Genomic DNA, 14,368 nt, shown 5'->3' with positions numbered 1-14,368 from the left:
AGTGCTACAGAAATATTATTAACTGTAAACAAAGAAAATGGCACGAAAATCGGTAGCTATTCACATTTCTATAGGTAGATCAATTAGAAACCCAGGGAGGTTATTCTGAGCAGGCTATGAACATGCAGCCATACGGGAACACAGTACTTACAGGTTCAGTGATGATGATAAACTTGGATGTCTCTAATTTATGATCTGGCAGGGGTATCTTCCTGAAACACCCCAGTCTCTAGACAGAGGAGTGGACAATGCTGTAGTAGCTGGACAGGGATGAACTAGAAATGCCCTAAAAGGATTTTTCCATCTCTAATTTCTAGGACTCTATCAAATGAAACATTGTTTACTACATTTTAATACTGTGGGCTCTTAGACCTCAATTAGCAGGGCCACTAAGGTGAGCAAGTGTTACATCATGTAAGAGCTGCAGAATCAGGCCTTAGGGTTAGGAAAATGTTCATGGACAAGACCCCTGTAATTCTAATATCACAAGAATTTTTCAACTACTAAGAGCTTTGTACCAGTCTGAACCAGAGTCGTAGGAGCAGAAAACAGTTCAAATGTTATTATCCATTTTTTTTAAATGACGATTTCTTTATTATCAGTTAGTATTTACTTCTCCTTCAATCCCTCACAGAAGTCATGGCACAAATAAATGCAGGATTATGCAACTTGGCATACGCCAATTATGCTAATTTACCACCCTTGGCAGTGAAGTATTTTTAGTACCATAATAGAAATCTTATTAGAAAAGTGATTATCACACTGAGACGCCAAGGTTCAGGAGCTTTGCTGCAAGCCACTCAGCTCATTTGTTACTTAAGATGTGCGAAATGCGTTTTCTTAATAAATGTCTGATTTTCATTTTCTAAAATCACAAATCAGTTAAAACCCATTAAGTTCAATGGAATCAGCCCAACTTTAGATCATTATTAATAGAAAACTCCTGACTTTTCAGTAGGTTGCGACTGAGAAATATGTGACAGTACACACAGTGTTCTAACAACAAGGGCAAACTACAGGCTTGCTGCAACTGAATCTACACAGGCAGCTCCAAATGCAGGAACATGGTATATACTAGTAATTAATTACACAACAATGGGAAGGAATGCTTTATATTACTATTTTGGTGCATGAGGATGATTCAGAACTTAGACTCTGAAGGAGTTTTACTTGGACTAGTCTTGGAGCAACTGGCATTTCTATAGTAATTGTAATTGCAAAGTTAAGGGACAGGAAAAAAAATATCAAACCTGCTGGCAATGTAGAAAATTCCACAAAGGCTTCCTTTTTTTCCCGTTGCTCCAGAGGAAGCTGCCAGGGCATCTGATGAGGCTTTGCCATGACATTCACCTTGTAGGCCATGTTGGGCTTCAAATTAAAAAACTGGTACTTGTAGCTAGCAGACTTGACAATGTCGAACTCTTCTTCATTCAGAAAGATCACATGACTGTAATTACTATTGGTAGGAAGCCAGGACAGCTCAGCGGAAATCTGCGTTATGTTGTCCACCTTAAGATGAGAGGGTGCTACAATTACATCCTTCCCAACTAACAAAGTGCACAGTAGCTCATCTGAGTTACCCCTGCTCGTAATGGTCTGAATTGATATTCGGTATGTGCAAGTAGCAATGTTAAGTTTTTCTATAAGAGCTTTAGTTCTGCTTCCAAAGGACACATTCATCCGTATTTCTTTGTCAACCAGGACATTGTAGCTGTTAATGGTTCCCCATCCAGGTGGCACTACTGGTGGCTCCCAGCCCACAATAACACTTTTGGCTAGTTGTTTAATAAGGGTGATTTTTCTAGGATAAGGCACAATGTCTTCTCCAATTTCATCAATGTTCATATCAAGAGTTCCCGTGCCATTGTTGATTACGTTGGACTCTATGTGACTTGGCGGATTGAGCTCCAATAGACTATCTCCTTCCAATGCATGACCCGAATGGTTGATAAAATTCTGATCTTGCTCACTGCCTACGGTGCTTGACAAACGGGACTCATTATCTTGAACGAAATCCACAAAGTTTGAAGGGACCAGTCCTCTTTGTCCATCTAGAAGTTCACCTGGTGAGACAGAACAACCCAAATATCATTAACAAAAGAACACTCCTCTCATACTACCAGCCACGCTGTCTTCTAGAAGACTCTCTCCTCTGGTAGTGTTGGGTTGAAGAAGTACATTAAATAATATGAAATACTGTAGATCAGTTTTATTAGGTGAAGATGAATTAAATCAAACTTACGCTATTGATTAAAATCCTGTTTAAAGGTATAAGCAGCCATATTTTGCATTGTAGGTCATTGTAAGGGGTTGCAAGGCACTGACAGGTCCCTGGTGAACAACGGGTTAATGGCAGCTCAGATGTCCTCCCTTCCCTGGCAGAGAGGTTCAGAAAAAGTGCCTAAAGAGGCTGATTGGGAAAGTCTGCTTTCTCAGACAGCGATCAAAGGGCTAGGTTGAACTCCAAAGGTGGGGCGTTTTCTGTTCATGCTTTTTTTACTTTCTGCTTTTGCTCACTTTGCTCCCTTGCTACAGACATTATTCTTTAAGAAAAAGACCTCAGTGGTTGTAACTGTTTTGTTCTGCTGAGTTACTGATCCAGCTGACAGATCCAAGTGGTTATAAAACACAGTAGCATACTGCTAATATCCATTCCCAAAATACACTCAGCCTGGAATCTGCACACTAAAGCAGGTAGCCTCTCCTCACCTTCCATCAAAGGTTCAATAGCAGTGTCCTTCACATTACAAAGACCCCATTACAGTTACACAATTAAACCATGTGCTAACCACTTTCATTGAAGTCCATGAGAATCTCAGGCATACAATACAACCCAAGATTCAAGCAACATGAACATGATTATTTGATCTCTCATATTGTGAAGTTGCTTTGAATTTATTATTTTGTGTCTTTCAGTAAGCACTGAGAGGCCTCAGCTGAGATCAGGACCACGTGGCTCTAGGCATTGTAGAATTACACAATAAGAGACGATCCTTGTCCAAAAGAGCTAAAAGTCCAAATAGACAAGACAGACAAAGGCTGTATTATCATCCCTATTTTAGAGGTGAGTAAGTATGGCACCGAGAGACTAAGTGACATACCCCGAGTCACCCAGGGAGTCTGTGGCAGAGCCAGAAATTGAACCTAGGTCTCCTGAGTCCCAGTCCAGTGCCTTGACCACAAGGATTCATTTCAATGGGGACACCTGATTGCATGTGTAGTCATATTTGTATATGAGCATGTCTCAGTGATTGCTAATTGGATTTCATTAGTGAAATACTGCACATTGGTGGGTCTTTCTGAGTTCAAAATATGTATCAGCAAAAGTCTATAGTTTTTATTTAGGCCACCAAATAAACTGATTTGTCACTAGCTAATATTGAGTTATTTGAGGAAGAAATAAAGTTGATACTTTTAGACAATGAAATTACTTATCAACTGGTTTATCACTGTTAATCTTCATGAAATACATGCCCAGCCTTAAATGCAGGTATTAGGGAAGCAAGTTAAAAAGTGGGTCAACATGTGTTGTCTCATACATACCTTGTCATGGGAAGCAAAAATAAAAAAAACCAAGGCCCCAGTTTTGCAGGACAGTTAATCATGTATATAATTTTCCTCATAAGCAATTCCACTACAGTCAATGAGTATGTCTACACAGCAATGAAAGCCAAGGGTTCAAACTAAGGCTCAAGCCTAACCTCCCTTCTGTCTACACACAAATCACACTAATCCAGGGCTCAGATCCTGGAACCCATGGAGGTGGTGGGTCTGAGCCTGAGTCAAGCCAGGACTTAGAGTTCAAACCCTATTGCTTTGCAGTGTAGATGCAGCCCCACTGTTCTCATGCTCTGGGAGTCCAACAAAAGTATCCCACAATCCTATGGACTGACTTTCTTTGTCCTCCGGACAGTCAAGTTTTCCCACACTGCACCACAAACAAAGGGTTAGAGCAGCCACATTTTGGGTGGGGGGCACTAGGAAGTCTGGGATATGGGTTGTTGGACTCGGGCCTGCATAATATAGTGTAGATGTTCGAGCCCCACATTGGGACCAAGTGTTCAACCATTTCTAACTGGAGTTACAAACCCAGACTCTGCTAACTTGAGTTCTACTAAACCTGGAATTACAGTGTAGACATACCCAATGAGGCTATTTATCTGAGCCGAGTTATGCATGCACTGCAGTGCTCTGCAAGACGAGTCACAAGAACCGTTCTCGTATTGCTTAAGTTGTCAATTCAGAAAAGCCATTGAGTGCTAATGATGTTTGATATCTGACACACTGCTCAAGACAACACCAGTTTGAAGAGCAGCCGCCTGTGAAAAAGATAAGATATGAAGTCGATGTCGCAGGGAGCAACTTCAGAATGAAAGTGAATGAAAAGTAAACAGTATTCCCGGAGTCATTAATCTATTGTATCAAACCACTACTTGCCACCTTGTTCCAATATGACTTTGTATCAGTGTCTAGCAAGAGGAAATTCTACATAGATTAGAGGAATCAAATATTCACAGCTTGAGGACAGTCAAGGATCTTTGAGGCAAAAACTGAAATCTCACTATGCATTCTTGTCAGCACAAATCTTGCCAAATGGGAAATGCTGATGGTTCAGGGAGTCTCATAAATTAGTGGAAGGAGCTGCTTTGCTGGTGCGTAAATTCTCTTAATTAAAGGGATGATGATAGGGTACTTCATCAGTTGATTTTGGTCACAGATAACTCACAATGGGAGTTAAATTGTTTCAAATCAACATAAACTAATAAGAAGATAGAAATAAACAAAACCTTCATAGAAGCCATCTTCATCCATGTCTCCATACACATAGAGGTATTTTCCTGCTGTAAGGGGGAGCTCTGCTTCTGGATTTTCATTCGGTCCATCAAACGGGTTGTAACTGCAGTGAAGCACAGATGGAAACTTCATTCAGGCAATGAGTGTATTTAGGAGTTACAACCACACACCGCTGAATAATAACCGTACAGCAGAATGTAGTTCTAAAGGCTGCACATGAGAGTAGCTCTAGAGTTCCATCTTCTTGCCTCACCTTTTGAAATACATATTTTAGCAGAGAGCCTAGAGGAGCGGAGTCACCTTTATATATTATTATATTATATTATATTATTATTGCTGTTATTTATTATTTGTACTACTATAGCACCAAGAAGCCCTGGCCATGGAGCAGCATCCCACTGTGCTAGGAATACACAGAACAAAAAGAGGGTCCCTACCCCATAGTGCTTACATAAAAACGGTCACACTGGGTCAGACCAATGGTCCATCTCAGCCAGTTTCCTTTCCAGGGGGAGGGATAGCTCAATGGTTTGAGCATCAGCCTACTAAACCCAGGGTTATGAGCTCAGTCCTTGAGGGGGCCATTTGGGGATTTAGTTAGGGATAGGTCCTGCTTTGAGCAAGGGGTGGGATTAGATGACCTCTTGAGGTCCCTTCCAACCCTGATATTCTATGACAGTAGCCAACACCAGATGCTTCAGAGATAACAAACAGAACAGGGCAATTATCCAGTCAGAGGCTAAGGACACCCAGAGCAATGGGGATCCACTGATAGACCTATCCACCATGACCATATCTAACTCTTTTTTGAACTCAGTTATATTTTTGGCCTTCACAATATTTGGCAATGAGTTCCACAGGTTGACTGTGCACTGTGTGTAGAAGCACTTTGTTTTGTTTGTTTTAAACCTGCTGCCTATTAATTTCCTCAGGTGATCCCTGGTTCTTGTGTTACATGAAGGGGGAAATAACATTTCCTTATTCACTTTCTCCACAGCACTCATGATTTTATAGACCTCTATTATATTTCCCTTTAATCTCTTTTCTAAAATGAATAGTCCCAGTCTTTTTAATCTCTCGTCCTATGGAAGCTGTTCCAGACCCCCAATCATTTTTGTTGCCCTTTTCTGTACTTTTTCTAATTTTAATATATCTTTTTTGAGATGGGCCGAACAGACCTGCACACAGTATTAAAGCTGTGGGCATAGCATGGATTTATATAGTGGCATTATGATATTTATTCTCTTATCTATTACTTTCTCAATGGTTCCTAACATTCTGTCCAGTTTGTATGACCTCTGTTGCACATTGAGCAGATGTTTTCAGAGAACTCTCCACAATCTCTTTCTTGAGCGGTAACAGCTAATTTAAACCCCATCATTTTGTACGTACAGTTGGGATTATGCGTTCCAATTTGCATTACTCTGCATTTATCAACACTGAATTTCATCTGCCAGTATGTTGCCCAGTCACTCAGTTTTATGAGATCCTTCCGTAACTCTTCGCTGTCTGCTTTGGATTTAACTATCTTGAGTAGTTTTGCACCATCTGTAAACTTTGCCTCCTCACTGTTCACCTCTTTCCAAATAATTTACCTAACTAATCCTTTTACGCTCCTTTGAATATCCCAGCCTATGTCTTTACTGAATTTTAAAACAACTATACAAAACCTTATATGGGTCTTTTCCTAAATCATCTCTATCAGGATCTGCTATTTTCATGAATTACTCTTCTCCATAAAGCAATCAATTATAGCAAAGTCTGACTCACACTCAGAGAAAAGCTTTTAGAAGGCATAAAGCATTTATCAGATATTTGTACTAGATTATGAATTAGCAAGTCCTGCTGAATACCCATGAAGGATAATCATGCTTGTAATAATTCCTTGAAATTCTTATGCTCTTAGTAGACCAGCAAACAGTTTATACCTTTGTATCCATCAGAACTTCAGGATTAAGGGCCCAATACAATGCCTAGTGAAGTCAACCGATATCTTTCAAAGGGGGCTTTGCATCAGGCCTCAAACTCCACCCCACAGTATGCATCTGTGTGCATAAATGAAATGATAAAAATAATTTCCCTGACCCCACCCCCTTCCAGCCCTGCTCTGCTTTTGCAGCAGGAGGAGCTGAACTCAATCCTTGCAGAGACCATGAATTTCTGTGTTTAGCATTATCACTACCAACTCCTAAACAGTCATCGATTTGTTAGGGTGACCATATTGCTCATGGGGAAAACAAGATGGTGCTGCAAGCCTTTTAGAAGGAGAGCTGTACACGGTAGCAGCAGAGAACAGCATAAGATCATGTTCAAATGGGGAACATAACCAGCATATTGGAGAAAAGGATTTTACAACCCCTTCCCTCCATGTTGCAGAGTATGACAACAAAAGGGAAACAGAAAGCTTCTTGTCCACTGTTTCAAAGTGCTGCCTTCCCATAAACAGCTTATTAACATTCATGGAAGCCTGATGGTGGAATGATTGCCCAGACAGTCTTAAGGCAACAAGGTAAAAATGAAAATCTATGTAAAACAAATTCAAGCAATAAAACCAGAGTGACAGCCTATATGCTGAGGGCTGTAGCCACAGCAACACCGTTATCCTTAGCCTGCAAAAGCTCAGTGTGTGTGCGTATTCTCTTCAAAGCGGCAATTGCTTTCTGAAATAACCCAAGAGTCAGTCCGAACAAGCTGCTTTGGTGTGCATGTGTCTGTCTCTCTCTGTTTTGTGCATACACACATCATTACTTTTAGGGTTACCATATTTGAACATTCAAAAACAAGGACACTCCACAGGCCCCACCCACAGTCCACCCCCATCCTCCCCCACTCTGCCCCAGGTCCCGCCCTCTCCTTTCTTGGCCCCATCACTGCACCCCTCCTAACCCCCTGGCCCGTCGCTGGCTTGCTGCGTCCCTCCTCAGTTCCCCACCCTCTGCTCACCTCCTCCCCCCTGCCACTCTCCTCCTCACACCCCTGCCAGAAACCCCTATGCCCACCCCAAGAACCCCCACCTGCCGCTGGCTCACCGCTTGCCTCCTCACCCACCTGCCCACCCACCAGCCAGCCACTGGTTCCCTTGCCGCTCGCCTCTTCACCCTCCCCGCCCTCCACTTGCCTCCTCACCCGCCTGCTTGCCCACCAGCCACTGGCTCCCTCACCACTCACCTCCTCACCCACCTGCCCGCCAGCCAGCCACTGGCTCCCAGGAAGCATCCGGCAGGTCCCTCTGGCTCCTCAGGTTGGGGATGGAGGGCTCTCTGCCGGCACCTGCAAGCCCTGCCCCTGCAGCTCTGATTGGGCAGGAGGGAGCCGGTGCAGCATGCAGAGACCCTCTCCACCTCTGTGCCTCCGTCCCCCTCCCCCCTCCAACCTGACCCTAGGAGCCAGAGGGAGCTGCTGGATGCTTCCCGGGAGCTTCCCCAGGTAAGCACCACCAGGACTCCTCACCTTGCCCCCTGGCAGGTCCCTCTGGCTCGTTGGGTCATGGCGGGGGAGGAGCAGAGGGCTCTCTATGCACTGCCAGTGCCTGCAAGCCCCACTCCGTGGCTGCGGCAGCTCCCATGCTAGGGTTACCATACGTCCGTATTTTCCCGGATGTTTTTAGATATTTAAAAATTCCTCCCAGATGGCACTTTAATAACTAAAAAGCCAGACATGTCCGGGAAAATATGGATGTATGTAACCCTACTTACTTTATGCTATTTATTGTTTATTTTACACAAATTCTCATGCCAATAATTGTATTTAATGACTCTCACCTCATTAACGTTTAATGAAAACTCTGACCTCCTATGGTGCTACTCTGATGGATTTGTGAGCCAATTTAAATGTACAAGATTTCCTCTCTTCTCCTCTCTTCCCTGGACAAATTCCTCTTATTTTGTAGCCAACATCGCTAATGCAATATAAATATTACTTGCGCTTTGCTCACAGGAAAATGGCATAGGCTATAAAAAAGGCACATTTCCATGGACACCATACTGACTCTTGGCTCTTGAAATGAAGACATTTTGATTAAGCACAGACACAAGTTTACTTGCTGACTGAAATTGCACGGGAAGCATACAATGATTATACTTCCGCAGCTGTTAAGTTATTAAGTTTTGCTTTATTTAAGTTCACGGGTGTGTTTAATTGCCTTGAAATAGTCTCTGTGCACTGTAAATACGCTGGAGTGCATCATTTAATGCAACTAGAATAATATTTGATCTATAATAAAATCATCATCAATGAGAAGCAACTAACAGGCATAGAAAGTTGTATAATACTAAGAATACTCCACACAGGAGTTGGAATTCACCACGGTGCAGAGGTCCACTAGAAAGGGCAGTGGGATTTAAGAGATGCATAGGCTATGTGCTGGACTTCGGCACCTTCCATCTGTGGATCAGGAAAGCATCTCACATGCATTGATGGAAGAGTCCGTTCAATCCCTCTCTGATGAGGTAGGCAAGTATCATCACATTTATACATATAAGGAAAGTGAGGGCCACAGGGATTCTGGCCCTGCCTAAAGTCACACATTGAGGAGGTGTCAGAACCATGATCAGTTTCCAGGTCTCCTGATTCCCAGTTCCTCTCCTCTAACCACAGCACCTTGCTGCCTAGCACTGGGAGATGTTGTGGTCCCCCCGTCCCCTTTTTTTTTGTTTTGGCATTTACAACAAATACAATTTTCTGGTTTGTTCCTCTTCTTTTTTTTTTTTTTTTTTTAATATTGTCCAGGTTGAAAGTAAATGTTCTGGGTATGTTGAACATACCATGTTAGACTTGCCTGTTAGACATGCTAAAAGCCAATGGAAAGTGCATTATTTTAAATCTAGCATAAATGGAAAGTGCACTGTTGCCTACAATAAAAGGTTTGGGTGTGTTTGTTTTTTAAAGCCTACAAAGAAAGCAATCTTCATCTGTTCTTTTTCTACTAGCTCTTCAAGTATGACTGCAGCCACTTAAAGTCAATATATAAGGCATTTAATGAATCAATTAATAATCTTTTAGTTTCATCCTGGTTTGTTTAGGAATTTTCTTCAATTGGGTGAGCTTCATAGTACTTGTGGCAGAACTAAAATCATGTTCCTCTAGAGAAAGTGAGTTTAATCTGTGCCTTCCTCTGGGCTCTTGCACTGTCACCTAAACTCTGCAGTACACTGAATATTACACTGTAACGGAACTGAGACTGGCATGAATCCTCCTCTTTGTTAGCCAGGTTAATTCTGGGGAAATTTAGACTTAAATTTAGTATTAAAACACCTTGATTACTGAGATTTGCAATATCAGGGAGTGGCACTCCCGATGGCATCCTGCGCCAAAAATTTAAAAATGTGCACACAATATTTTAAAATTCTGCAAATGTTATTTGTCAATAAATAAATTTGGAGGCTCCAGCATGGCCAGGAGGAGCACAGGCCACCGACTCCACAGAGGTAGGAGATCACCCTGCATCCCTCACCCCCAGACATGGACTCGGTGGTAAAGTGGCACCTGACCCTGACACAGTGCAAGGACCAGGGCTGTCCCAGAAACACCCTGGGGCCCTGCTCCTCTGTGCCAATCACACTAGATATAGGCAGGCAGGCTCAGCCGAGCAGGATCCAAGTATGGAGGGGCTTAGTGTAGGGAGAACCAGATGTGAGGTGACAGGGTAATATGTGGGGCAATCTGGGTGTGGGTGGCTTGGTGGGAGGTCCAGGTGTGAGGGAGATCTGGATGAACAGGGGCTCACTGGGGGCGGTTGTGGGTGCAGACACAATGACACTCTGCAAGGGGTCTAGGGGAAGGTGGTGGGGCTCAGCAGGGGGGTCCAGGTGCTGACTTGGTAGGGTGCAGGTCTGGGTGCTGGTTTGGTGGAGAGTGTGGGGGGCTAGTAAGGGTGGTCCAGGTGCAGGTGGGGTGGGGCTTGCTGGGGTGGGGTTTCGAGTGTGGGGTGTGGTCTGGGTGCAGGGGTGGGATCTACATGCAGGGATGTCGGGTTCAGTGGGGGTTCCTGGGTGCAGGAGGGCTCCAGATGCAGAGGGTGAGGCTTGTTGGGAGGTGGGTTTGGGTACAGAGGTGTCAGTATGGGGGTTCTGGGTGCAGGGGGTGAGATGGGGGAGCAGCTCCCCTTATAGTGACTCCTCCTCCCACGGCTGAGGAAGTGGGGGAGGGAGGAGTGCGGCACTTCCTGCAGCCAGACAGCTTTCTGGGGGTGGGTCTGAATCAGCCCTGGCCAGCATGCCCGCCGATGGAGGGGGGCAAAGGGGGCAGTTTCCCAGGGGCTGGCTGATTTAGAAGGGCCCGGAGGCTCCCGGCCACCACTGTTTCCACAGTAGCAGCAGCCAGGAGCCCTGGGGCCTTTTAAATCACCCTGGCAAGCTGCAGGGCTCCTAGGCATGCGCGACCACTCTGGCCCCCGTGCTTTAGGGGGCCCCATGGGCCAGGCGGTCAGTCCTGGAAGTGATGCATTCGTCACTTCCACCCTGGGCCCCGCCTCCCAGGGATGGCCCTGGCCCTGGAATTGCTGTCCATGGGCCTGCCGTCCGCTCCTTGCAGGGGAAAAGGAAGATGCATCCTTCCCAGCCCAGCCAGGACTAGTAGGTGAGCCTGGCACAGGGTAGGAGCCACTGGCCAGGGCATCCTCCTTCCCAGTGATTTACCACTCCACTGGCTGCTCCAAGTGCCTGAAACAAGGCACCCATGTTGCCGGGGAGTGATGCATGACCACTCTTGTGGTTTCCCTTTGCTTCCCTATCAGAAAGTCATTTTTCTTTGGGGAAGAAAAGAAATCTGGAAAGGAGATGACTTCTGTACACACACAGGGGTGCAGAATTCCCCCAGGAGTAACTGAGTGCCAGAGGGCTCAACACACCCAGATCAGTCAGCAGACAAACCACACTTTCACAGGAACTCCCATGCCATCTGCTGGCACTGAAGATTCCAGGTGTACACTCTGATTTGCAGTCACTGCTTCTCTCAGGAAGGAAGGACGCTGAAGCAGAGAAAGCAATTCTAAAAGATCAGGCTTGTGTCTCTATGGAAAACCTTTCTGTAATGGTCAGACACAGAGCCCGAATTAATGTAGAATGTTATCATTTCCATTCTGAGACTACCCTTTGCTGATTTGAAGTTATCTATACACTGAGAAAGACACTGATTAGCAGGATCCCTTCTGACAAATGTTGTTTGCTCTTCCCTGACCTCCTTTCCCCAGGCCAGCTGGCCAGAGAATGACTAGGGTGCAAACCCTGTCCCCATCTGTCTGCAGGCATGTACAACCCAAAAGGCAATGAAAAAAGCTGCATAGTTCCACTGTGCAAGAGGGTGAGGGTAGGAGGCGGAAAGCCTGCACAAGAAAGCCTGCACTCTGTGAACCACGCAGCTGTGCTTTGTATCTGCATAGGGGAGCTCCATCCACTGTAATCATGAAGTTGCTTGGTTGACAAATACAGGAGGGGTCTTTGTGGATGCAAATTTAGCAGCCAAACCTATTTGCATGGAGGGTGGGGCACAGCATTTGCCCAGGCTGTGGAAGTAGGGTGTGGTTAAGATTTTGTCCATTTCCCTGAACCCCACTGTGAATAGCCCCTTTACTTAGAGTTGTATATGAACAGGACTGGGGTCTGGACATTAATTACATCTGCCAAAAAAAAATAAAAGTGACCCCCCTCCCACAATTTTGGAATTATATTCCCCTCCCCCCCAGCTGTTTATGTTACCTATAACGGGCGATGCAAAGATGGACTTTCCCAGAATATCTTTGCTTTGAGGTATTGGAATTCCGTTCATTATCCATCTGTAAAGAAATAAAGACAATAGGATTTATACTGTTGCACCCATTGTTATCCTGATGGGATATATAAACTAGCCTGAGTACATGCAACACATACAAAACACTTCAGATGACATGAAACAGTCAGATATAGGTTTTCAGCGATTCATTTTTATTTAGAAATATGTACATACCTCTACCTCGATATAACACTGTCCTCGGGAGCCAAAAAATCTTACCGTGTTATAGGTGAAACCGCGTTATATCGAACTTGCTTTGATCCGCAAGAGTGTGCAACCCCCCCACCCCGGAGCACTGCTTTACCGCGTTATATCCGAATTTTTGTTATATCAGGTCACGTTATATCGGGGTAGAGGTGTACTAATAATGAACAGTAATTTATCCAATGTGTGCTGTTTTATTTTAATTAAAACTTCAGCAAGTTAGTCCCAAGATGACATACTGTAAATGATTCACCTAGCATTTTGTACAGTGTTAGCTGCCATTAAAATGTCAACATTTACACAGTTAGCTCATAATGATACCCTATAGTTAGAATAGGAAATTATTGTGGTACCTTAGATACCACTAACTTGTAACTGTAGGCACACATTGATTTTTTTAAATTGTGACCACTATTAGCTGAAGAATCACACCAAATAAAACTCTCCCAAACCAGTCCCCATCTGCTTAATTCCATTCACTCCACTAACCCAGTGGAAAAACATATTAGCTCTGAATTCACCATGATGCCTAATGCAGCACAATATAGCAAAGCCATAATTTTGATTCCACCATGAATTAATGAGCAGAAAACCTAGTGATTAAACTGTACTGCTGAGTCAACATAAAAAGGTCCCATGTATTTTGGATCTGCATGAGATACATTCTTGAAATTCAGTGTACTGAAGCAATAAAAACTCTGCCTCTCCTGCTCGATGCTAGGCAGAGTTCGTAAAGGAGGGATACATTTCTCACTGTCCTCTGTTTTACAATTTGCTAGACACCTCTAGGAGAACTGAGGTAGCAACTTCTCCTTAAAACAGAAATACCAAGTTAGGCTGTGGAGTCAAGCAGGGAAGCTTTCATGGGGCTGAATGGTAACCCTATAATCCAGGAGACAGGAAGGCACCAGACTGTGATTTGGAGTCTCATTAGTTCCTCCTGTCTCCTAGTTCGTTATGAAGCAATATGCTCCAGCTAAAAGGTTGGTGCATGTAACTTTCTTCTCTGCGCTGGCTCTGGGGCATGGGCTGCTCTCTTGGTGGGCACAACCAAGACTCCGGACACTCTCCATGCTTGCTGCCTACTCATTGCCCACCATATGAGAATGGGAGTAGCAGCTGGCACTGGTGATGTGCATAGCCTGTACAGTGGTGTATGAAGGCTCCTTATGTCCCCTGACTCCCTGCATAGATGTGTGCAGCCAGGCTCACAACTGAGCCGATAATAATTACCCTGGGAACAGAGCCAGTATTCTTACTAACAATCATGGAAGTTGCAGGGTTGTCTTTGTGGAATGGACTGTGCTCCCTTTTGATGTCAGAAATTACAACAACAAGTACCACTCTCAGATTTTATATTTCAAAGGCTGATTTCCTTACGGTGTAATTTATATACTTTTTCCCTTGGATACTGGATATTGTACCTTGGTTGGTAACTAAACTTGTGTGTGTATGTGAGAGGTATGAGGGCACCAAATAATTACACTTAGAAAGGAGAACAATGAGCAATTCAGTTAAAAACTGCTTGACATTCTCAGTGAGAGACAACTGAAAAATAATAGAAGAGGATTAAATTTGACATGCACTTGTTCTGTTCTGTGCT

General features: G+C 44.1%; 1 protein-coding gene across 7 annotated transcripts in view; it reads right to left on the bottom strand.

Moving 5' to 3' along the window:
* The window catches only part of RIMBP2 (RIMS binding protein 2), a 349,201-nt gene that overhangs the window by 54,964 nt on the left and 279,869 nt on the right, over positions 1-14,368 (bottom strand). For all 7 annotated transcript variants that reach the window (XM_050923458.1, XM_050923459.1, XM_050923460.1 and 4 more), the window contains 3 exons: positions 12,489-12,565; positions 4,788-4,897; positions 1,251-2,063 (listed from right to left, as the gene is read on the bottom strand). In XM_050923458.1, the coding sequence (XP_050779415.1) occupies positions 1,251-2,063; positions 4,788-4,897; positions 12,489-12,565 (1,000 nt within the window). The remainder of the gene's footprint in view (positions 1-1,250; positions 2,064-4,787; positions 4,898-12,488; positions 12,566-14,368) is intronic.

This window comes from Gopherus flavomarginatus, chromosome 15 (genome assembly GCF_025201925.1).
Source record: "Gopherus flavomarginatus isolate rGopFla2 chromosome 15, rGopFla2.mat.asm, whole genome shotgun sequence".
Lineage (NCBI taxonomy): Eukaryota > Metazoa > Chordata > Testudines > Testudinidae > Gopherus > Gopherus flavomarginatus.
The sequence above is the reverse complement of the archived record's forward strand: the minus strand, read 5'-3'. Positions and strand labels throughout refer to the sequence as shown.